Raw genomic sequence first — 26837 nt, 5'->3', positions numbered from 1 at the left:
GGGTAAGGTGCTGCTTAAACTGATAACTGAGTAATTTGGCAATTGGAGGTCATTGGTAACCTTGATAATAAAGGTGTTAGGTGGGTGATAAGAATGTAAGATCCACTGAAGTGCATTCAAGAGAGATGGGGAGGAAATGGAGAAAGATAACACATTTTGTGAGTTTTTATTTAAAGGGAAAAGAGAAATGGAGTGGTAGTGGAGAACAATATAGATTTAAAGAAAGTTGCTTCATATCATCTTTACAACATGCTTTTATGCTGATAGGACTGATACAGGAGAAGAGAAAATACTGATGAGCAAGAAATAAAGAAGGCAATTGTATACGTCTACTTCTTGAGCAGGAGAAAGAAGATGAAATTGATGCACATTTGAAGGATTGGCCTCAGGAGCAAAGTCAAATTGTTCTTTGATTCAAATCAGAGGAAGGTGGAATGATTTGTTCTAGATTCAAAGAAATTGGTAGATTTAATTAAGTTTGTAGTGAGAAAATTATCTTTTGCTTGTTTCTACTTTCTCAGGGAAATATGAAACCAGATCCTTAGAATAAGATAGAAAAAGGTAGATAGATAAAAATTAATTATCTAGGCATAGATAATTAAGGTCATGTAATCTATTTCTTTGTTTTCTGAAAGGATGTAAATATACAACCTATATGTTAGATTTCAATTTTCTATTATGTTATTAAAAAGGCAGATTAGCTCTAAGTACTCAATGGTGATTACATATCAAATTTCTAGCTACTTTCCTAGATATACTCTTTGCAATTTGACAATTAAGTTGTTCTAAATTTCTGAAGATATTAAGAAAGAATTCATATAATAATTTGGCAAAAATTATCTTGTATGGGAAGACGAAGACTTTGTGAGTCCTAGTGCTAAAGAGAAATGCTTAAGCATTTTAAAATGCAATCAATACAATGGATTTTCTTTTCTCAGGATTAAAATGACTCTAAGCAGCTTGACTAGGGAGAATATGCAGAATATTAGTAATCAAAGTCAAGGTCAAGATAACATCTAGAGGGAAGAGTGCCAAGGGTAATTCTCTAACTGCTGTTATTACCTTGTTGATTGAAGTTGATACAGGGATGCCTTGAAGGCTCTCTGAAAACTTTCTGTTTTCTTATTAGAATAAACAAAGTATTATTCTTTTTCTCAGGTTTTAAGTTCCACCCCGCCTCCTCTCAATATTTTAATAACTATATACTTCTACTTTCCCCAAACAAAGCAATAAAAAGTTATATAATTATGTATATCCTTGCCTCATCTTAAAATCAAACCCTGTATATTCTATAAATTTAAAAGTGCCTCATTTCTATTTATTTTTCATTATATTTGTCCAATTTGAAGATAAAGAAAGGGAGTTAATTGTAGAGAATATTATCTATGACATATTCTAATTGAGGATTTAATTAATTGTTCAATAGCTATTCTAAAGTTTGTTGTGCATTTTCTAAAAAAAAAAAAAAAGTTTATTGATTGTCAATATAGAGCCCATAAATGTGGCCATGTAATTCTTTATACCCAAACAAAGAAGTCCTCAGCTAGATTGCAGTTAAAATGTTACGTGGCAATGAAAATGGAAGACGTGCATTTTTTTTCTGTATCTGAGATTTCCTTTGACTCTGAGTAAATCAAAGGTGTTATGACACATAAGACACCATGGTTGTGTTCACTGTTATCAATCTTGCAACTTTGTTGCTGGAAAAAAAAGATTCAGGATATCAAGAAAGGTGTAGACTGTGAAAGTGATTTCCTCTAGCAAAAATTCTTAAGAAATAAACAAAGAAGTAAAAACCACACAGAATATTATATCTTAACACTGGCATACTCATTAACAGTGTTTGAAGAGGAAAAAGAAGTGTGATGTTTAATTTTAGTGATGAAAATTCCATCAGAAATTCTTGCCCTATCCTGTCACGAAATGTGATTTCTGAGTGAAGGGCCAGAGATGTAGGGTGGGAATACTCCAAAAATACAGAAATATGTTGTTCATTGGCCATGCCAGGATTTCAAAGGCAGGTTGCAAAGCTCTGGTATTTTGATAGGATATTGGCTCAGGCAATACTGCCTGATTACAGGAGGGATAGTCTTTCTCCGCTATCCTTGCACAGCAAGCTCACTGGAATTGCATGTTTATCCGAGGAGGGCCTTGGTGAAGCGGGCACACATTTATGGAGCTTATGCAGAACTCCCCAAACCAATTTTTGACGTCAATTCTATAATGAAGGCAGCATGATCCCTGAATAGCAGGATAAAACTAGTAAAGCACCCCATTGTCCTTTGTACCTATCCCAGCAATTTGACTTTTCAATATCCCAGCCCACTTATTCTACTTCCTGAATGTTTAGAAAGAAAATTGCTTTAGCACCCAACAAATATTTACCAAGCATGTACTCTTTCCAGGCACTGAGCTATATCTCTGCCACTTACCACTTACCACAGTATAATTCCCACCCTGCATATGGGACTGAGTAAAGAACAGCACTCTGGATTACTCTGCTCCTGCCTAGCTCAGAGAGTCTCATATACAATCATGTCATCAAGTATCATGCACAGTTATGCCTCAGTGAAATGACAAATTGTGCAGCAACTACACCTTTGGACCACATAAAACTAATAAAAGCTCGGAACAGTAAATCTTCATGTGTCCAGACATAACCACATATCATTCTGCAGGAAGCCCTTCTTAGCCAGATGGTATGCTAAAGCAGGTCTGATCTACTAGTCTCATAAGCGATCAAGGTCACTAGGCTTACTGTTACCCTTCCTAAGAGCACTAACTTTTTTAACATTGGCTGGTTCTTTTTTAGAAGGGAAAAAAAAGGCAAAGAAATCATATTTTAATAAGTGAATTCTGAGTACCTTAAGTGGCTGCTAAGACTCTGATATACCCTGAGCAGGAAACTATTTCCTTACTATACAGGCACCTGCCCATTCTTCCCGTAAGCAAAACCAGCCCTGGCTGAAAACCATGGATGATTCCTAACATTCCAAATAGAAACTTAAACTATTTATTAACAGGTAATAACAGAGTTAGAGGTTAGATGTAGGAGCCATAGAAAGTTTTATTTTGTATTACTTCTCTGTTTTCTTAGAATTGTTGTAAAGAAAACAGCAAGTGGTAAAAAAAAAACAACACTGGCTGGAAATACGCTTCTGTGGATTATACAGAGATTACTATTTGTATTTATTGCAACAAAGAAATCCATTGCCTAAATAGTCTGACACTCCTCCCTCCCGCCCTAATCAGTGAATAGTAAACTATAAGCTGTAATAGAATCTCAACATTATTTAATGGGCTCTCTTCTCTCACTGCTCTGTTTGTTCCATGGCAAACAGGTACACACACTTTCTCAGCACCATTTAATGCAGTGCCTGTACATTGATAGCATATAAGTATTTAGTGCTTTTTATCCTACTACTACCATAGTACAATCAGTAGAGCCGTATTAGTTCCCCAGAAATGTATGCTGGCGTAAGTGCCTGACTTCAGCAAGTGGCTGGGACACTGAAAAGTACAGTCCAATGAGCCTGCATTTATCAGCACTAAAAGTGGAAACAGTTAAAAAATTAAACACCCTTGGCTATTACTTTCGTGCTTACAGATTCTACATGAACCGACTTTCAGCCCTGGGTGCCCACATCTCAATCAGTTAAAAGCAAGTTAAATAAAATAAAATAAAATAACTTTTTATTTTCATATTTGACAGGTTACCAGTAATCTAATCTCAAAACAATGTAAAAATATACAGGAAGTTTTAGTAGCTGCCTATAAATGCTTTGACAGTTCATTTAAATGTTTCTTCAAGTGACAAACCCTAATGTTTAATTTAAATATTGCTAGCTTTTATCGTGTATCCCATTCAAATTAATAAACACTCATCATGACATTCATATTCTAGTTTTTCTCTTCCTTCATTGTTTTATCAAGTATGCATATTTATTTACTTGTTTGTTTGTTTCTTCCCTGTCAGTCTAGATTTTATCTCCTGAGAGATAAGCTAATTCATCCTGAGAGATCCATTGTTATGTAATGAATGTCCTATGCCAGAGGCAGTTGAGCTAATCATTCCATCAATTTTTACATTTGAAACAACGCTATGATAATCCACCTTCAAATCACAAGACTGAAGATATTACAGCAGGGAGATTCCTTTGTGCGAAGGGCAAATTCAGATAAGTTGAAATTATTTCTAATCTTTTATTTTATTGAAATTATTCTAATATTTTATTTTATTGTTTTTAATTTAATTTATTTTTCTATTACCATTTATCCCTTCTATGCCCTCTTCCAACCCCCCCTCCCCACCCCCCACTGCAATCACCACACTGTTGTCCATGTTCATGAGTTCTCTCTTTTCCTTTTTGCTCAATAGCTCCACTCCCCCCACACCCTCCCATTTCCACCAGAGCTGCCTGCCTGCTGTCTATCTATGAGTCTGTGTCTGTTTTGCTTGGTAGTTCAGTTTGCTTATTAAGTTCCACATATGAATGAAATCATATGTTACTTGTCTATCTTTGACTGGCTTATTTCTCTCAGCAGAATGTTCTCCAGGTCCATTCATGCTGTCACAAAGGGTAAATTTTTCTTCCCTTATATGGCAGAGTAGCATTCCATTGTGTAAATGTACCACATATTTTTTTATCCACTCATCTACTGATGGACACTTGGGCTGCTTCCAAATCTTAGCTATTGTAAATAATGCTGCAATAAACATAGGAGTACATATATACTTTTGAATTAGTGTTTCAGGTTTCTATGGGTAATTTCCCAGAAGTGTAATTGTTGGGTAATAAGGCAGTTCCATTTTCAATTTTTTGAGGTAACTCCATACTACTTCCACAGTGGCTGCAAAAATCTACATTCCCACCAAGAGTGCACAAGGGTTCCCTTTTCTCTACACCCTCGACAACACTTATTAAACATTCATTGTTTAGTAACATGTTCGTTAGCATTGTTTAGTAACATGTTGTGTCTATTTCAGGTTTCTACTTGAGATTGATTTCAAGTTTCATAGCATTATGTCAGAGAGGATGCTTGATATAATTGCAATCTTCTTAAATTTGTTGATACTTGTTTTGTGTCCTAACATGTGTTCTATCCTAGAAAATGTTCCATGGGCATTTGAAAAGAATGTATATTCTGCTGCTTTGGAATGGAATGCTCTGAAGATATCAATTAAATCCATTTGATCCACTGTGCCATTTAAAGTTGACATCTCTTTATTGATCTTCTGTCTGGAAAATCTGTCCATTGATGTCATGGGTGTTAAAGATTCCCAACTATAACTATATTACTGTCAATCTTTCCCTTTATGTCCGTCAAGATCTGCTTTACATATTCATGTGCTCCTATGTTGAGTACATAAATGTTTACAAGGGTCATATCCTCTTGTTGGATTGATCCCTTTATCATTATGTAGTGTCCTTCTTTGTCTCTTACTATAGCATTGGCTTTAAAGTCTATTCTGTCAAATATAAGTATTGCTACCCCAGCTTTTATTTCCTTTCCATTTGCATAAAATATATTTTCCCATCTCTTTAGTCTGTGTGTATCTTTTGTCCTGAGGTGGGTCTCTTGAAGACAGCATATACATGGGTCTTGTTTTCTTATCAAATCAGCTACATTATTGTATTTAAAGTGATTGCTGATAGCTACATTTTATTTTTTCAAGTATTTTTTTTTCTTTTTCTTATTCTTCCTCCTTTTCTTAAAGCAACAAATGGTGGTAACAAATTCCTTTAGTTTTTTCTTGTCTGGGAAGCTCTTTATTTCTTCTTCAATTTTTGTTTTCTTTTGCTTTGTTTTGTTCATTCTCACCAGAGGATATTTTTTCCATTGATTTTTTAAAGAAAATAGAAGGGAGAGAGGGAGGTAAGAGAAAGAAAGAGAGAGAGAAACATAAATGTGAGAGAAACACATCGATTGGTTATCTCCTGCATGCATCCTTACAGGGGCGAGGATTGAGCCTTGACCAGAATGGAACCCGTCCATGAAGCTTCAGTCGACAGGCTGACACTCTACCATTCAGCCAAACTGGCAAGGGCATGACTAGTCCTTTTTGATGTTTTTTTTTTTCATTTTTTATACTGTTGAGAATCCTTATAATCGTTACTCTGAACTCTGTATCTGATAAATTGCTTACCTCTACTTCATTTAGCTCTTTTTCTGGAGAATTCTCGTGTTCCTTCATTGCCTGATTCTCTGATTCCCCATTTTGGCTGCTTGTTTAAGTTTGTTTCTATGTATTAAGTAGATCTTCTACTACTCCCAGTCTTGGTAGGGGAAACTTCTGTAGTAGGTGACCTATGGGACCTAGTGGCACCATCTTCCTGATTACCAGAACTCAGTGCTCTTAAGAATGTCCCTTGTTTGATTGTGTGGGCCATCCTGTTGTAACTGAGTCTTGGTTGCTATTGACCTATTTGTGCATGGGTTCAACCCTCAGACTGGCGGACAGTGAGGCTCAACCCCCAACACAGCATGCAGGCTACTCTGCAGGTGCTGATCACACAAAGTGGAATCTGCCCCAGCAGGGTTTGGTGCCTGCCAATATCCCCTGTGGATATGCTGCTTGTGAAGATTATTGGATCCTACTCTGTTGTCTGAAGCTGGCCACTGGGTGTATTGGTTCTGGGTCTCTTCAGAGGGACTCTGGTGCAGGCCAATGTCACATGCTGCCTTGACCAACCTACATGGAGCTATCAGTAATCCACGGCTTGTGGATCCCTCTACTGGGCCTGGGTGCATGCATTAAGGTCTGCTTTTACTCAAGTGTGCATATTTAAATTAAAGTTATTTTATGAAGTACATTGTAGACGTTTTTTCCATTTAGAAAGTACTTATTTTGCTATCAAATAGATAGTTGGACTAGATTACCTTTGAAGTTCCTCCCAGCTCTGAAATGATCGTGTCTATATTTCAGTAGTCAGGTCAATATTACTAGAGAAATGCATTACATGAAGTCACAGAAATCAAAAGGCTTCCTGCCTAACATTAATCTCTTTCCCCATCGCTACAGAGCCTAAAGTCACTCATTCCCCTCTATTAGAGTTAGTTCTTAAAAGGGCTCTTAAGACTTATAAATTTTATCTGGATTCAGGTATTATATGACAAAGGAGGGATAATCAATTAACTTATTAATTTACCTAATTACTACCAATTATCACACTGAAAATACCACATACCCACAAGCTTTGGGGTGAACAGTTGGGGAGCAACTATGATACCATTCTGTACTAAACTAGTTCATCACCTTTATAAAGTAGCTTCCCAGCCAGCTGACTCTGCCTCTCTCTGCCTGCTCATTCAAGGCTACTTCTCCCAGATTATTTCCCCATCATCTAGTAAGGCCTTTGCAGTTCCTGTCTCTTGGGCCTACTTCTAGCCGCCCACTGTATACTTTGGGCTTGATATTTTTATATTGTTCTTTCTAAAACGTAGAGATCTTTTTCATACATCCGCTATCTTGAGTCAGCTCATTCTAACCTTCCCTAGTTTCCCATACTCCCACTTTCTGAGAGCCCTGGACCTCTGGCTTGAGTTGGAGGAAAGTCAGCTTCTAGGAGGGTAGAATTATAGAGGGGAAAAAAAGAGGGGCCAAGGCAAGCAGTCAGGTAATGAAAAGGAGAATGGCAAAGCGTTAAGATAAAGGTGGTTTAATTTATAACTTTTTTCCTAGCAACCATCAGTCACAGCAATACTACAGCATGATAAAATTGTCATAAAAAATGTAAAGCTGATGAAAGAAATATAATTTTATACATAACTGAAGCAAAACATATCCTAAGGCTCACTTGCTATCAATATGAAAAATCTAAAGCAAAACCAATGGTTTTCCTTTTGAACTGTACAAATACACTGGTTCAAATATCCCTGTGACCTTTAGAATTAGTCAGTTTATGTTATAGATTTTTGCCCATTTAGTTTATTATTCGCAACTCATTGTTCTAAAACTACAAACCACAGAAAGTTTCCCAACGAAACTGTGTATTTTCAAACTCTGGAGGCCAATGTTGTCATCAAGCCAACCAACCATAAGTGAGGACATTTATATACTCTATTATCAATTCTAGAGTCATCAATATCCTTGAAGCAGCATCCCATTATCATATACCAACCCTCTCTGATTACACTCTGTTATTGTCAGAAACCCGCTCTGTGCAGAAAGAGAGAAAGTGCCTCTTTGTATCAGGTTTACTACATTACACTCCCCCTGTGTAACCACAACAATATTGTGTGGATCAATAGAAACAGCAAAGAACTGGCCTTCTATTTCCTTATTCCATCAATATTTAAAATCAGGACTCTCAGTGGTGGGCAAAGAAGAGCATGTAACCTGACCTAATTTTTCTCAAGGATTGCCTCAGAAAAACAAATAGGCCTTCATAAACTAAATCAGTAATTCAAATAAATAAAGAGTAAAAGAGTTTCTGTCTGGGCAATTTTGTATACGAATATGTTTTGTAAATAATTAAACACACTATTTCAGGGAAATCATTGCAATTATAACATGAGGATTTGTTGTAAAGGGAGACAGCAGCAGCAGCAGCAGCAGCTTGCTGAGCAAATCCAATGTTTGAACAATCTGGCTTTAAAAAAGAGAATCCCATCCCACACCTAATTTTCTCATTGCTAATAAGTGAGGTAGGAGGACATTCATTAATTTATCAAAACACCATAATTTTAAAGCGCATTAAGTAGATCCAGATTTGGGGGAAGTTAGAAGAAGCCAGATGGAATATGATGTATAATAACTTTCCTATATTATTCCAAAACTAATTCAGCCCACAAAAAATTAACATTATCCTATTGTTACTATCCCATCTGAAGGCCACTTCATTAGCAAATCAACAATACTCACTGAGTGTTTATTGTAGACTGAACTTGTGTAGAAACGATAGGCTTTATTTGCAGGTAAGAGGTAAAAGGAAGATAGTTTTGAATCAACGAAATTCACATAAGTGTGGAACACTCATTTTAGTAATTATAATTAGAAAGAAAAGTTCCTTTTTTCCTTCCCTTACTCCCTCCCTCAGTCTTTCCCTCCATTATTCATTTCTTCCATCCACAAATATTGAGTACCTTTATGTCCCAAACTAGTTCTATAGTCTAATGCTTACATTATTCTAGGGAAATCAGATGTAAAAGACTAGTATATAAATTAGTTCATTTTAAATGGTAGCGTTATAAAGAAAATAAAAGTAGAAAATAACAGTTATAAAGTAGGCATGGATAATTAAATAAAATTGGAAAGTAAGGTAGTGATGGAGAGGGTACACACCATTAAACAGAATGGTCAGAGAAGGACATTCTGAATGTTGACATTTCAGTCAAAACTTGAATATTAAGAATGTGAATATCATAGAGAAAAGCATTGCAGACAGGTAAACAGCAAGTGGAAAAATGTCAAAACAAAAGCAATGTGGTTGAAGAAGGGCCAGAAAACCAGTATGACTGGTGTGTGATGAAAGGAGAATAGTGGTAGGTGAGATTGGAAAGGTAAATGGTACCAGTCCATTAGACTCTTATAGGACCTGTGAACTGTTTGAATTGTATTCTCAATGTGAGTGAAAGTTATTGGGAGATTTTTAAGCAAGAGAGTGACATGTTCTGGTTTACATTTTAGCAGATCACTTGAACTGTTATATGGAGTATGACTCTTGGAGAGGAAACTGAAACAAATTAGGAACCTATTGCTACTCCAGGAGAGAGCTGGGTAGTGCAATCAATCCAATCCATTCCTTTTAAACAGGCTTTTGCTAATTAGAAACCTGCTGTAATGGAAAGCATTATATAATGATCAGTACAGCTACAAGAACTACTCTGGATTTCTAAGTATGGATCTACGAATTAAAATAAAGCAAAATTCTCTTTTTTCAGTGTCCATATTGCTCTACTACATTTCTAAGGAAAACGGACCGCAAAAAGGAAATAAATTTGGAAGGACAAAAATGATGATAACTTACCATTTTTGGCTTTGCAAGATCTGTTGTCTGGCTGCAGTATGTAGCCCTCCACACAACCGCAAGCATAGGACCCATAGGTGTTTACGCAGGTCTGGCTGCATGCTCCATAAATGGCACATTCATCTTGATCTGAAAGGAAAATTGGCATCATTTCTAAGTAGAGTTATTGTTGGGAATTTTGTTTTTCCTTGAAGAAAGCCTTTAAAAATTGTAGTTTGGAAATAGACTATTGCTTTAAAAAGAAAGGGCCGACCTAGCTGGTTTGGCTCAGTGGATAGAGTGTTGGCCTGAGGACAGAAGGGTCCCAGGTTCGATTCAAGTCAAGGGCATGTATGTTAGTTGCAGGCTCTCAGCCCTGGTCTGGGGCATTGCAGGAGGCAACCAATCCATGTGTCTCTCTCACATGGGTATTTTTCTCTGTTTCTCCCTCTCCCTTCCACTATCTCTAAAAATTAATGAAAAAATATCCTCAGGTGAGGATAAAAAAAAAAAAAAAGGGCCAACTTCAATAAGTCTTTTCAAAACTACACTAACTGAAATAGTAATAAATAAAATCAATAAAATTTAAAAATCAGCTAATTCATTGTTGTTTTAATAGTTACAGAAATATATGATCAAACTTAATATTACATCTTTTATTATTTCTATTAAATTAAACTTTTATTGTTGAACGTATTACATATGACCCCTATTTTTCCCCCCTTGACGCTTTCTAGCCTGCTCTCATACCCCCACCAAGGCCTTCACTACCCTATTGTCTGTGTCCATGAGCTATGCATATATGCATACAAGGTCTCTGGCTGATCTCTTCCTACCAATCCACATCTTCTATTTTAAAAGAGGTTTTATTTACATTTTTGATGGGCAGGCTAGATGTCCTTGGATAGTTCTACAAAGGTATAAAATGCACTCCAATGAATATTTGTTGAATAGTACTACTGTTTATGACACTGACTTTTTCACTATTTTAACAATTAGTCTAATAACATAACATGGTTTTTCAATAAACATATTAAATAAGAGTTCTGAGCCAAGCTATGCAAACTACCTTCAGTAAATAAAAAAATTAAAAAAAAACACAGAGAACTATTGAGCACTTGTTAAAATGAAAATATTATCTTAATTAAATTTTATTTTAATACTAGAAGCCCGATGCACAAAATTTGTGCAAGGTCCTTGGCCCCGGCCCCTGCCTGCTGCCTCCATGGCCAGGGCCTCTGCCGTGGCCCCTGCCCACTACAGCTTTGTCAGGAAGGAAGGACATCCGGTCTAATTAGCATATTACATTTTTATTATTTTAGATGTATGATCCTCATTCTACTCCCTCTCTCCTTTCTCCCTATACTTCCTTCCTACAGCAACTTGTCCAAATATCCATAAACAGCAGGTATTTAATGATTCTTAATCAAGTGGGCAAAAACACAAATTCTGTCAGTCAATAATTTAGACTAATATGTGTCTTTATTCTGTTCTGTGTACCAAGAACTATAGTAATCCCCCCCAAAAAAAAATCCCAATTGATAAAACATGGTTCCTACCCTTAAGTGAAATGAGTCTAGTGAAATATAATTTTGATTTTATGGATTTCCTTACAATAGAGATAGTCATACTCTAGTTATGATACAGATTTAGAGAAGTAAGTAAAACTGCTTGGAGTTAGAGAGAGAATGTTAAGTAAAGGCTGTATATTAAGCTGAGTTAAAGAATAATTTGGATTTTCTCAAACTGAATAAAAAGGGATGAGATGGAATGGGGCATCCTACTTTACCAAAATAGCCTGTGAAAAGGTATCGGGATGACATACTGGGGATTTCAAAAAAGTGTAAAGAGTTGAGTGGAGTAAGTGTGTATAAGGGAAGTGGTAAGAGATGGCATGGGGAAAGTAGTTTTAAGGCCAGCTAATGAAGTTATTGTATGCTAAACCAAAAGGCTATGCATTATACCTATACTTTTGGAAGCATTAATTAGATAAGCTATTTGATCAACTTTATATTTTAAAACTAAACAAAAATATTGATTGGTGAAAGTAGTGTAGGGGTTCTTGAAATTTAGTTATGTACTAATTTCTCTCAAGAAACTTTATTTTGAAGTCATTATATTTTGAATTAAGTCAGTGGCAATAAAAATGAAAAAAAAGGAAATTAACTCAAGTATTTAACAAACAGAATAGGCAACATGTGAAGACTAATTGGATATGATGGAACTGAATGGTGGTCCAATTTGATATGAAGTATATATTTCAGTGGAGATATCATGGGAGGAAATAGTGAGTTTGGTTTGGATGTGTTATATTTGAGGAGTTTGTAGGGTATTCTGGAGTAAATGACTAACAAGTAGTTGGAAATATGAAACTGGCAAGATTAGTGAGATCTGTCTTGGAGTGTTTGGGAGTCAATAGCATATGGATAATATAAATAAAAACAAACAAAACAAATAGCAGAGGGTTAGATCAACAACAAAAAAATAAAAAGAAAAAGAAAAGAAAGAAAGAAGTGAGAAAAGCTTGGAAAGTGCACAATACTGCAACATTAAAAAGGCAGGAGCCTCCTCTGAAGGAGACTTCATGAGAAATGTAAGGAATTATGGAAGGTGACATAGTGTAATACTCAATGAAGAAACCCAGTAATATAGATATTGAAACTGTCGTTAGGTTTTAGAAGTTAGCACATGGTGCAGTTACCTTGGCGTAGTGAAAAGGGGATACTGCCATAAATGGCAGGTAGATCTTATTAACTGGAATGTGCTTTTGTTTTATTGAGTCCCTAAAGGGAATTGAATATATAAACTTTGACCTATTAATTGTGTTTCCTCATTGGAACTTGGAAATACTGAATTTGAAGAGAAGTTGAGACTCTTGGAAACAATTTTGGAGGAAGGGGATGAGGAAAAGACACAGAAAAAGAAAGAAGACAAGAGAAGCAAACAAGATGGCTAATGAGGTCGTGGTGTGAATTGGATTAAACTGCTCTGGTATAATAAAATATATATTTGTTTTTTGTCTTCAGTTCCTCAAACCCTTGTATTTTCTGAGCAATAGGAGTTTCCTTAGTTATTTATAACTAGTGCCCCGGTGCACGGATTCATGCACATTGAAAGGAAATTAATTAGAAGGTGGCTGGTGGGATGGGACTGGGTGAGATGGGCTGGACATGCCCTGGAGCCAACCTCCGGTGGTCCCTCCCCTGCCGGCTGCACCTGGGGTGGTGCAGTGGCTCGAAGATCATCTGCAGAGTGAGAGGGGTCCCTCCAGCATGTGGGGTCCCTCAGCCTGGCCTGTGGGGATCGGGCCGAAACAGACTCTCCGACATCCCCCAAGGGGTTCCGGATTGGGAGAGGGCAGTTCTCCGATGATGCTCCCTCCTCTCTGGTTCTGTGTGTGTCACCCGGGAACCTCAGCTGCCAAGTCACCACAGCTCAGCAGCTCCTGTGTTGAATGTCTGCCCCCTGATGGTCAGTGCACGTCATAGCTACTAGTACTAGATGGTTGCTTAGCCATATATATATATATATATATATATATATATATATATATATAGAGAGAGAGAGAGAGAGAGAGAGAGAGATATAGATATAGATATAGATATAGAGATAGAGATAGAGATAGAGATAGAGATAGAGATAGAGATAGATATATAGATATAGATATAGATATAGATATAGATATAGATATAGATATAGATATAGATAGATATAGATATAGATATATAGATATAGATAGATAAGGCCCTTTGGAATACACCAGAGCATATGCTAGCGAGGTCACTTAGGGTGGAACTACTAGATAATGTCAGGATGGGGGTGAGTCACCACAAAGAAAAAACAGAACTCTCAGTCCCAACTTCTGACCACCTAAAGCTAAGAAAGGTATTTAGCAAAGAAAAGCAAAAAGATTATTGAGAAGCTAAGGGGCCATTTTAATTAGAAAACTATGCATTTGTATGGCATTAATTTGCACTTTTCTCAGATTTCTTTAGCTTTGTATATTAACTAGCCTGTATTCATGGATGGCTTGTTTGAAGTAAGTAGCTATGGGGATAGAAAGAATAGTCTTTGAAGCTAAATCTACAGTGATAATGAAAGAAATGAAATCTTATATTTGGTAAAGTCCAGTCCATAATGGCAAAAAATGATTCTTATCTATTTTCACAGATGGTTAAACTTTAATGTTATTGTCTCTTATTTTAGTTTTTCTGATATCATTATGTTGTCCAGGAGAGCAATATGATTAATGATTTCTTTTGTTCTTTCTCCTTAGCCAGAATGTACTGCTGTGACATTGATCTAACTCCCCCCAATTGACCACAAAGAAGTAGGCATGTCATTACTTTTAATGCTGCCTACTTTCTTACTTTAAGGACAGAAAATATCCTGGAAATATGGCTTCTGGAGAGTGTAAATGATGTTCAAACCTGGCCACTCAGGAGTGCAGAGAAAGAAAGAAGAGCTCTTCTTCCACTGGTGACCGTCCATAGTGATTGCTGCATAATTTCTTATTTATGTTCTACAGAGGAAATTGATTGAGGTTAACTTTATGCATTTAATGAAGAGATTCAGGAGAAGAGAGTCATCCAAAATGAGATGAAAACCCTGATTCCTATAGGAGTCATATGTAGCCGAAGAATAAGAAGTTTGCAGTAGAGATATATTAGCCTACCCTGTGTGAATGACAACTGCTGGTTTAAACTAAAAATTGTAGCCTGGCCATCATAGCTCAGTGCTTGAGTGTTGACCTATGAACTAGGAAGTCACGGTTCAAGTCCCAGTCAGGGCACATGCCCAGGTTTCAGGTTTGATCACCAGTGTGGGGCATGCAGGAGGCAGCCAATCCATGATTCTCTCTCATCATTGATGTTTCTATCTCTCCCATTCCCTTCCTCTCTGAAATTAATAAAAATATATTTTAAAAAGGAAACTAAAAATTGCTTGCATGTCTAGATGTACTATTCTCATTTGGCTGACTTTGTGATGATATGGGGTCTACTCTGCCAATTCTTGTGATTTTTTTCCCTCCTCAAAGTCTGACTGTCAGTGAGCAATCTTCTAATTTTTAAGTGTTGACTTAAAAATAATGTCAGTTAAATAAATATGTCAGTTTGATCCTGCTGTAGGCAGATAGACAGACATGAGCAGAGCAAGGACGATGGGCCAGGTACAGAAGGTCACTAGTGTGGAAAGCCCCAGGTGCCTAGCAATGGACAATCAATTGTGGGGCACAGCCTCAACCCCAAGGTGAATTTTCCTCCCCTAGCATATCGCTGGCCATGTGATTTGGACCCCCTGACTTTTGTTCTCTAGAGATAACATCTATGCCTTAGTTGTATTTCAACTCCAGGCCCAGATAAGCAATAAAACCAACCATGACTGACATCAGTGAAAGTAATTTTAGAAACAAAACAGGCAGGTTTGGGGAGCCTTAGAGATAAGGAGGATCCATGGGAGAGGTGCATAGATTGGGGCTTGAAGACACCAAAATGCTTATCTTACTTGTACAGAGGATAGAGAAATGCCACAGGAAAGGGGATCAGTCCAGGCAGATGGAAACATTTCTGGCATGAGCAATTAAAACATCCATAAACCAAGGACAGAGATATCTCTGGCCTGAGCAGCTGGGAGATCAAAGGCAACTCCAACCAGCAAGATAAGGGGGAGGGAAAATGGGGGGCACCATGTAGGATTTAGACTTTGAAACTAACACTATGTAGCAGAATGATCAATGAGGAAGGCACAGGGATCCTAAATTGATAAAGAATCCAATTAGAAAGGGTCAGGCTCAGACAAAGAACTGCAGCCTTTATAAAACTGGAGACAGAGACTCAGCAAATTTTTAGATTTTTTTGGATTTAGATTTTTGCCTTTAGATAGAGAGAGCAGGTTTTTCCCATTTGGGGGCTCCTCCTTTGGGGACATTCCTGCTCGGATGGAGTTTGTATATGCTTCTAATAAACCTCTACATTTTTATTAAAGAAATATGTTAGTCCACAAATTTATTATTCAACTTTATCTGACAAGAACCCATGAGAAGAATCTGCAGCCCTGAACCCCACATTTCATCAGTACCAGCTGCATTGAATAATGTCTCCCTGCTTTGGTGCTGGCCAATTAATCAGTGGAGACCACAACCCTGAAAGGACACACCTGGAAAACTGCTGAATATTCTATTGAGATCTTCCCCTGGGGCCTCCCCTAAAATTTCCATTCTTAGGATGGAGGACCCAGTGTGCTCTCCCTCCCAGCAGTACACAGTACCTTTCCCTTTCCCATCTCCTTCCCTGCCCCAGGCAGTTTACCATTAGCTTCCTCATTTCCAAGCTTCCAGGCTCCTTCCTTTATTTCCATAACCTGTTTCCTAAGCTCATTTCTTCTAGTAATTACTTTGTCTACCTCTTTAACTTGCCATGTAAATATTCTCTTACAGTTTTGGGTCTTGGCTCTGAATTATTTCCAAGCCAGAACCCAATTACCCAAGTTTGGTCTGACCTCACCAGTCAGACACCTGGTGCAGTTCCTGCTGCCTACAACTGTCCCCTTTTAGCCAGATTATGCAACCACTGGGTCTGATAGACATCCTATCTAATAAAAGAGCGATATGCAAATTGACCATCACTCCAACACACAAGATGGCTGCCCCCATGTGGTCAAAGATGGCTGCCCCCATGTGGACACAAGATGGCCTCCACAAGATGGCCTGCAAGGGAGGGCAGTTGTGAGTGATCAGGCCAGCAGGGGAGGCCAGTTGGGAGGTGACCAGGATAACCAGGCAGGCAGAGGAGTAAAGTTGGGGGTGACCGGGCCTGCAGGGAAAGGGCAGTTGGGGGGGACCCAGGCCTGCAGAGGGTAACCAGACAGGCAGAGGAGGAAAGTTGGGGGTGACCGGGCCTGCAGGGAAGGGCAGTTGAGGGGACCCAGGCCTGCAGGGGAGAGCAGTTGGGGGGGACAAGGCCTTCAGGGAAGGGCAGTTAGGGGTGACCAGGCTGGCAGGGGAGGGCAGTTAGGGACAATTGGGCCAGCAGGGGAGCAGTTAGGCATCAATCAGGCTGGCAGGGGAGTGGTTAGGGGGTGATCAGGCTGGCAGGCAGAAGTGGTTAGGGGTAATCAGGAGCAGTTGGGAGCCAGCAGTCCGGATTGTGAGAGATGTAAAACTGCCCGTTTAGGCCCGATCCTACCGAGATCAAGCCTAAACAGGCAGTCGGACAACCCTCGAGGGGTCCCAGATTGGAGAGGGTGCAGGCTGGGCTGAAGGACACCCCCCTGTGCACAAATTTCATGCACTGGGCCTCTAGTCCTATATAATAAAAGGTTAATATGCAAATAGACCAAAAGGTGGAACAACTAGAACAACCGAACAACTGAACAACTGGTTGCTATGACGTGAGCTGACCACCAGGGGGCGTATGCGGAACATGGTGGGCATTGGCCGCAGCGGGATGGTGGAGCAGGTGAGCAGGGGTGCCAGACCAAGGCGGCTGCCTGTTGCTGTCATTGGGGTGAACCTCTGGTGGTTACTGAAAATTCTTTGCTCCCGCACGTGGTCCCACCTGGCGTTCACACCTGCTGCCAGCACTGGCCCCGCTTGCACCACTGCAAGTGCTGGCCCCACTTGCACCCGCCCCGCTGCCGGTGCCCGGCACAGGTCCCGATCACTTGGTGCCATCAGCAGGTGTGAGCGTGGCTGCTGGCCATGATCGCCCTGAGGGCTTCTACCCCTCCCCCTGCTCCTGAGGGGCTATCAGGGCTGCAGCTGCTGCTCGCACCCATTGATGGCACTGGCCCCAATCGCTCCATGCCTTCAGCAGATGCAAGCCGGACCAGCGCCTTCAACATGGGGGAGTGGCGGCTGCAGGTGCAGGGCTGCCAGCTGACAGGGGCCCAGGGCCGTGGCGGGTGAGGGCATGGTGGATGGGCCGAGACCCGCCCCTGTGCCCACTGCAGCCTCGTGGCCCATAGTTCCTTTTATGGTGCATGGATTCGTGCACTGGGCCCCTAGTTTAATAATAAGTGTTTCTATAACATTTATAGAAACAGAACTATAATATTTATAGAATGCAGAAAGCAAACAACAAACTACAAATTCAAGGCACAATTGTCCATTATAAAGCAATGAGCCTCTTTTTTTTTGTTTTGTTTTGTTCTAGAGTATTCACAAAATAAGGATTAGGACATTTAAAATATAAATATTGTCATGTTCACCATTACTAACATAGTGGTAAAATGTCAATTATCAGAATTGCCAGTGCAAAAATCGTAAAGGATATTACATGATTATTATTAACCTAACTTAGTAATAACAAAGTTATACCACCCTGCAGCTGTATAATAGGCATAATACAATTAGGAATTTAAGATAATTAAATCCAATATTTTAATAGTTAACCAAAACACTTCACATGTTTGACATTATTGTAACATGAATAAAAATGACTGATATAAGTGCAGATCTATAATATTTATGTTTGTGGGTTTGGGGGGGGGGGAGTGAGTGTCAACTTTTAAATCTCAGGTAAAAATAAATGTAAACTTTGTGTGGATCACATGGTAGTAATAAAAAATACTTCATAAAATTTCTGTTCACTAAGCCTCTGGAAAAAAAAAAATTAATAGTCACCTGCCATACTTACCTCTACAGCTTCTTCCATCTTCTTTTACTTCAAATCCATCTTCACAGTAACATCTTGTACTATTTCTGACCACTGCACATTTATATTGACAATTCAACTGCTGGCAATTGGGCAACAGTTCTGTAGAGAAAAAACAAAAATACCACCTCTATATGACTATGCACATATATATTTGTTTAAATTAAAATATTGTTAATATTTGCTCAGTGCATCCTTCAAAGTTTCTGTGATTGGTTGAGAGAACAAACAGCATCTATTCCTTCTAAAATAAGTTGCTTTGCATTTGTTTGAAGTATCATTAATAATATTTCAGGTCTATCTGTTCAGTCTTTCACTTTTTAGCTTATTATATATGTTCAAAGTCACAAAATCCTTTCAAATTCTTGTAAATGAAATTATTTCAAGAGGAAAAATGTCAACTCAGTGGTTGATTTCACCATTGGTGCCATGCCTTTTCTATCTGACATATCAATTGATTTTCTATCTTTTGAGCACTTGTTTTGATTTACCAATCCATGTGTAACCTTCATAGCAATCAATGAATATATTCAATTTCAATAATTTTTCTTTCATGAGTTGCAAAATATTAGACAACTACTGGGCATAATATAGTTTGTTATATCTGAATTATTTCAGAGTGAATATTTCATTAAAACAAAAATTAGCAAGCCATCAGAGCAAATTAAGATTCAATAAGATAAATGCATGGAACAGCTGAAGTGACAGGAGAATATTCACTGCACAAATAATTTTTAACAGGAATAAGATTTGTTGAACTAGAAAAATATATACATAGAACATGTAACTAATTTTTCTATTTGAAAATAGGGGTATTGCCAGACTGGCATGGCTCAGTGGTTGAGCGTGGACCTATGAACCAGGAGGTTACATTTCAATTCCCAGTCAGGGCACATGCCTGGGTTTCAGGCTCGATCCCCAATAGGGGATGTACAGGAGGCAGCCAATCAATGATTCTCTCTTATCAATGATGTTTCTATTTATCTCTCCCTCTCACTTTCTCTCTCAAACCAATTAAAATATATTTAAAAAAAAAATAGGGTTATTAATGGATTGCGACAACCCTCCTGTCCCACCCCAGGAAGAAAAATAAGGGCATTGAAGGGTATTGAAGATTAAACTTAAATGATTTAAAATATGTTGATATTTGCTACAAGTTTATCTGCTGCTTCAGAAATATATATATATTTAAATGTATAAAAAGTCCAATGAGGGAAAGAAGAGCCAGAATATTTCAAGCTGAAAATGACATTTTACTAGAAATTTAATTATCTATAGCATTCTTTTTCAGCCAAATACTTTTCAACTCTCTAATTTAATTATTTTATGCATGTTCTCTCCGTAAAACTTCAAATTTCCTTCCTCATGGTCACTCACATATTGTGAAGGCAGCCTGACCCCCCCCCACCCCCCAATCTGCATTCTGATGCATATGCTTGCTAGCCCCAACCCCCTTTATGCTTGTGTCCTAGCTAGCCTTGCAGAACCTGTTTATCTGCAGGGGACATAAAAAGCCCCCACAGAAGATTAACTGCTGGTGCCAGCTAGCCTGGGTGGTTGGCCATAATCTCACTTCCCCCATCCCAACCCATGGAGGCTGCAAAGCCTGCGAAAAGTCCAGAAGCCTGGTCCATATTTGGGAGACAAAAAAACTAAGGAGATAAAAGGGAAAGCCAACCCCCCTCCCTCCCCGCCCTGCGCCCCCCCCCCCCCCGCCCCGCTCCAAATTTGGTGCTCAGGCTTTGGAGACCGACTCCCCTGCGTCACCACACTAGTGTATCTGCAAATAAAGGGTTTTTCCTGAATCTCCCGAGTGCCCATTGTGTGTTTTCCGGTCATCTGGTAATTTCTGCAACAGTATGATAATTTTGCTTCCTACTTTTCTGAGAAAACTGAAGCATTCAAAAGAGATTTTCCACAGATCTGTTTTTCATATTTACCCATCTTTGCATATTCTTGTCTTTCTTGATTTTCAAACTCATAATCAAAGCCCCAACCCCAATTCCTTTGCACAAATTCCATGCCCTCTCACTGAGTCAAGGATATACCGTAACTTTAGCTGTTCTCTACTTCCTCTCATAATTGCTTTTTATTTTTCAAATAACTATGTACTAGAACAAACTAAAGCCCGCAATCTTTGTCAATTAACTTTTACCAGAACACAGTGAAGCCCCTTTGTTGAAATATTACCTCAGTCTGCTTTTACTCTACAAAGGCGTAGTTGGCTAGTTGCCTCAAAGACCTATGACCCACAAAGCCTAAAATATTTACTATAGGTCTTTATAGAAAGTTTTTGACCCCTGCACCAGTTCAATCTCAGCATCAAACATGCTCTTATTTTTCCCCAACTTAAAAACAAAGAACTTTGACCTTACTTCCCCTACTAGTCACCATTATTCAATTCCTTTTTGAAAAAAAAAATTTTAAATTCCCCATACCCATGGTCTCTCTCTATCCTTCTGTTTCTATCTTAAACCCACTCCATCAAGCCTTATATCTATTGCTCCACAGAAATTCTCTTGTAAATATCTCCAATGACCTTGATGCTAACTAAGTACAATGACCTTTTCTCAGTCCTCACCCTCCTTGACCGATCAGCAGCATTAGACACAGGTAACTACTGTTTCCTGATACAGATTCATGACTTTACTCCCAGGGCTGCACACCCTTGGTTTTCCTCCCATTTCACAGTCTCCTTTGTGAGAGTCCTCCTCCTCTTGTCAACCTGCTATGTTGGGGTGCCCTAGGGCAGAGGCTGTGATCTTTTTCTATCAATATGCTAGTGGTGGACTCAACAAATATCTTAGCTTCCTCTCTGACTGGCACATAACTCTAGTATCATAACTTGAAAGCTGGTTGTGCCCTCTTCAATTTCTAATTTTCACTGCTGTGATTATACAAAAGTTCTTTTTCCTTGAAAACTTGGAACAATTGTTGTTTCTGCAATATAAATTCAACCAATATACAAATTAAATATATCGTATTTAATAGGTTTGGATTTAGGATCAATGCTAATTTTATGCTAATATAAATGTCAATATTTATGTAATGTACAAAGAGTAGTAATTTAGTTCATAAAAATGTATTAACAATAAATTACGTAACAAATGTTTCTTTGTAAATTATGGCATTTTTTTATTTGCATTATGATAATTATTTACATTTTGGTTTACCCCACCAGTATATATAGCTACAAATTATAAATCTAAATCAAGTTCTTTAATTTTGCAATCTTTTTGAAATACACAACAGTTAAACATGTAGTTATTATTATAACTTATATTTTACAGATGAGAAATCTGATGATTGATGACCCAAGATTATGCAGCAAATGTACAGTAGAGCTAGCATTCAAAATAAGGTCATTCTAAATATAAAGCCTATGTTCTGATACCTGTGTGTTCTAATACTTATGTAATGATAGCTGTAATTCCCCCTGAACAATCTGGTGATGGCTGGAGCCATGGTATATCTTTGTTTGTCAGCCTACGCTTAGTAATGTGCCACAGATAACAGAAAGTGTTTCACAATTTTTATAGGATAAATGCATCAAAAATCAATAAAATAGCTGAACTCTAGCATGAGGGTTAACAGTCTCAAGTTTCATTTCTACTCCATTAAACTAGGTCCTAAAGATAGTTCATTTACAACTTCAAGTCAGGTAATTGAATTGTTAAATCTTGTTTGATTATCGTGGAATCATTCCACAATTGCTGTGCATATATGTGCTACTTTAGTCCAACATGGACTGAGTACCTAGTCCAAGTTGAGCACGCTGCTGGGGTTCCACAGATACAAAATTGCTTCACACAAATTAAGTGATTATACCATGAGTGGGGAAGTGGGTGGAGTTAGTGGGGAGAACAATGTTAGACAGCTACAACTCATAGCAGAAAAATATATATGTTAAATAAAAATGTAAATTCCTAAGCTAGAAAGAGAAAAATTCATATAGAGACTGAAAATGGGGGTAGGTATCTGGAACATACTATTGGCTGTGGTAGAAAATAGGAATGGAATTGTTTCGGACCAGGGCAAAGTGGATTAAGTCTTAGATTAAATAGGATTCTCTCCTGATAATGGGAGTCATTGCTAGTTAATGAGGACAGGGTAATATATTCTGACGAGATCGGGCGCGTTCAGGGTGGTATGGCCGTAGACGGGTGATATATTCTGACTTGTATTGTTTGAAAGAACCTAATAGCAGGGAGAAAGATAAGTGAAAAATAGTAAAAGAAGAAAAGCCATTTAAAAGGCTAAAATAGCAAAGGCATAAATTAGGACTATGAATACGTAGATCAATGGCTAGTCAAAAAGTTGGTGAAAGCATAATGTCATGGAGTTAATAGTACCAATAAGATGAATTAAGAATAACAGGAGAACTGGAAGTTTGGGGAAAATAATGAATTTGTCTTTGACTGTTTAGGTTAAAATGTTGATAGGATAATGGCCAGGAAAAAGTTGAGAATTTGAGTCTATTTAAGAAAAGAAGGTTGGACTGGAGTTGTAAATCTGGAAGTTACAAATGTAAAGTTGGTGCTTGTAGCCCAAGGAGGAAAGAATCATCCCTCATAAAGAAGTTTTATGACACAATTATAATCCAAAGAACTTTTACATGTGAAAGGCAAGGAGAAAAGGTGTTAATGAAGAAACTGCTAAAGAATCAAACATATAGATGAAGAACCTAGAAAGCTTCACAAAACCTAAGGAAGGAGAATAGTTAATCAAGATAAGCAGAACCATTAATGGCAAAGCCTGAGAGAAATATACTTGGATGAACTCTAAAATATGCACTGGGTTTCCAAATAGGATCAATTAAGACCTTTAAAAAGGGTTTCAGTAGAGCAGAGAGGACAAAGATAAATGTAAGAAGGGACTGGGACAGAAAGATGAAATGGAAAGGGTTGTCATAGAAGAGACTTAAACATTTTAGTGGATGAAGAGAAGAAAGGTATGGGTATGGCCTACTTAATTTAGTCTGTACCTTATGGCAGGCATAATAACTCAGTGCTTTAATGTGTTATTTGTTCCACTTAACCCTGATAGCCTAACTCTCTTTTTCCCCTGTCTCAATCTGAAGTAGAAAATCCACAGACTATTGGTTCCATCTTTCGGCTCTCTCTAATCCAATGCACACTGATACAAGTTAACAACATGGGTGTTTGATGGGGAGAATTGAGGAGAAATAAAAGCAAATGGGGGAAAAATGAGTATGAAAGTCCAGACCTCACTCATAGTTTTGAGTATTAGGTGGGGGTCTGGTGGTTGAAAACAGCAAAAGAAACGTGGGCAACTTAGCTTTTGGTTTATTGATTTTATCCTGTAGGAGAATTTGTGTGTGTGCAGAGAGGTGATAGGGAGATGATTAAATGGTATATGATATCAGGAAAAATTGTAAATGCTGATTCTTCTAACTGGCTATGAAGAACTATGAAGAACTGACAACATGAAAAACTAAAATTTAAAATTTGGCTAGACTCTGTGAAAGCAATACTAATTATTATAATGTTATCTATTAGAACTACTTACCGTTTATGCCTAATTATGTGCAACACTATGATGATTATGTATGTAATTAAAAATGCATCAAATTAATTTTGCTAGAAAGCTTATTAGAGTAGAACAGAAATTTCATACTTGAATCAGTCTTCATAGAGTGCTTTTTATGAAGCACGGTCACTGCTTCATGCCACATTGTCATTGGTTTGGATCTTAAACTGAAGTAGGAAGACCACTAGTTTTTAAGGAGAAGCAATATGCAAGCCAGGGCATCTGATCTGTATTCCTCAGCATTATCATAAAAGGAAAGTGTCATTTTAAATTAAAGGAGAGTAGCTATTATGTCAGGAATCAAATGTAATCCAATTGATGAAGATAAAGCCAACATAGACCCACTCCATTCTGTTATTTTAAGGAATTTTTTTATGTCCTTTTCAAAGTTGTATAGGAGAGTACTATAAAAATGTGGGTATATTTTTTCTATCAAATGAAAGTTAACAGTTTACAACAAGCATGTCCAACTCAAAGGCTAACACGGGCCAAATAAACAAAGTTTTAAGTTTATGTGGGCCTCAAAGAAACAAAAGCTTCAATTTTCATGGAAACGTAGGTTAATTTTGATAGAGACATGCTGAATACAAAGGGCTGAAATTAAATGAGTCATCATTAACATAAAATAATAGAACATTTTAATAAAAATTAATATTTTTTTCTTGAACATTAACTTACCAGACACTGAATAACTGTACAAATCAATAAGCATAACACAAATAAACCTATTTTTCTTGTTCTCCAAAAGCAAAATATTTCCTGTTGCGTGCACCAAACAAGTCAGTCCAAGACTAATGACGTGGCAATCGGCTGCTAAAATATTTGCTGCTAGTATTAGTGGAGAGAAATGGTGCGCCTGCACGTAAGGTGCTTAAGGAAAATGAACGCAACACAAGTATAGTAATCAGTCTTTAGCGAATGTTGTAGTTCATTATTAATAATTATGTATAACAGGATATTGTAAAAATTAAGTTATGAAATTTTTATTAAAACTTTTCTTACATACCGTTATATTGGCTGGGCTGCAAAAATATTTGTTGTGGGCCACATGTGGTCTATGGGCCATGAGTTTGATATGTTTGGTTTACAAATAGCATGTAGCTTTGAGGTATCTAAGATTCTAAGATGTTCTTTAACATCTTAGAATATATTTAGTAATATATTTAGGAAATAGATTTATGAATTTTCATTAATAATGATAAATAGTAAGAATTCTAGATGGATATAAAATTAATTCATATTATATCTCTTTCACCACCTTTTTCTTTTCTCTAAGACCTGGTGGAAAATAATGGCTAAGGTCTGGGACTGTGAAGCCAGAATACCTAAGATCTAACTCTGGTTTTACTAATTCCAAGCTATGTGAGTATCACAAAGAATAGCTAATGTTCACCAATCCTGTTTCCTCTTCGTGGGCAAATAAAATAAGGAGTTTTCCCACTTGACTGCTATTAGGTTAAAGCCATATATCTGGCTTCTGGACAATCCTACCTAATAATAGACAAATATGCAAATTGACCGTACCTTCGCTATGCCCACCATTGGCCAGGAGGCGCGGGGGGGGCGGGACTCGGGGTGGCCGGGGTGGCCGACTGGGCCGGCAGGACGTTGAGCTCGTGATGCCAGCGGCGGCTCGAGCTCAGCGTCTGCGCCATGGCTGTGCTCCGGCACAGAAGGGGCCTCTGGGGCAGTGAGCTCACGTCCCACCGCGGACCATCAAAGGTGGGGGAGCTGGGTGCCTGTCCGCTCAGGCACGAGGCCTTTCAGAAGCCTCCGGCGGGGCACCCAGCTCCCCTGTGATCGAAAGCGAAAGCATGTAGGGGACCCTACACGTGCATGATTCAATCATGCACTGGGCCTCTAGTGTCATATAAGCAAAATTAGTGTGTGCCTCTTCCTGAACTGCCCTTGAAGAATTCAGACAATCTTCCACTTTCTTCCCTTCACTTGTCAGCGCTCTGGATGCAAGGAATTCAGCAGAAAACACATTGGACCTTGGGATAGTAGAGGCCTCAAATTGAGGGAGCCTGAAACCGAATATAGGAGGCAGCCTCTGAACCTAACTGTACTGTGATCTGGGCTACAGTTCTTGTTGCTGTTGTTGCATTGAACTCCCTAGGTACCAGGGTTGTTTGTTATACAATACATGGTGATAGGTAAATGACCTAAGATCTCTATTCTTGTTTTTAGTTATCTCTAAAATGAGAATAATAATAGAAACTACCTCATAGGGTTGTCATGAGGTTTAAATGGGTTGAAGTCATGCCAAGTTCTTAAAATATTCCCTGCCAAATAGTAACTTTTTTATTATCATTGTACCATTTAAGGTTAATAACCCATTCAGTACAACAGAATATCTATGGTTAATATTTGTATAATTTACACACTTTTTTTGGGCAATTTGGAGCTATGTTTCTTTTTACAACAGCAGGCTTTCTCTTTTGCTCCTTTACTTTTGGGTGTTATATGACATAATTCTAGTTTTGCCCCCAAAACACATGTGCATTTTTAAATATCTTCCAGAGAAGATACCTTTTAGGTAAATTCTCCTGAAATGTTTACCTGATTGCAAAAAGGGGAAAACACTAACCACAGAAAATAAAGATTTTTCTATCCTGGCTAATTTGTTCCTATAAAATATGAGTATTATTCTCTGAAGCAAATCAATGTACATCCACTTTTA

At 38.0% G+C, this 26837-nt stretch overlaps 1 protein-coding gene across 1 annotated transcript in view; it reads right to left on the bottom strand.

The window, feature by feature from the left end:
* Positions 1–26837, bottom strand: part of LRP1B (LDL receptor related protein 1B) — a 1721287-nt gene that overhangs the window by 906180 nt on the left and 788270 nt on the right. Inside the window, exons 4-5 of the mRNA XM_079782447.1 lie at positions 18587–18706; positions 9972–10100 (exon numbers count right to left, since the gene is read on the bottom strand). Of these exons, the coding sequence (XP_079638573.1) occupies positions 9972–10100; positions 18587–18706 (249 nt within the window). The remainder of the gene's footprint in view (positions 1–9971; positions 10101–18586; positions 18707–26837) is intronic.

Source organism: Cnephaeus nilssonii (genome assembly GCF_951640355.1).
Source record: "Cnephaeus nilssonii genome assembly, chromosome: 10".
NCBI lineage: Eukaryota > Metazoa > Chordata > Mammalia > Chiroptera > Vespertilionidae > Cnephaeus > Cnephaeus nilssonii.
Note: the sequence above shows the minus strand (reverse complement) of the source record. Positions and strands in the feature narration are given on the sequence as shown.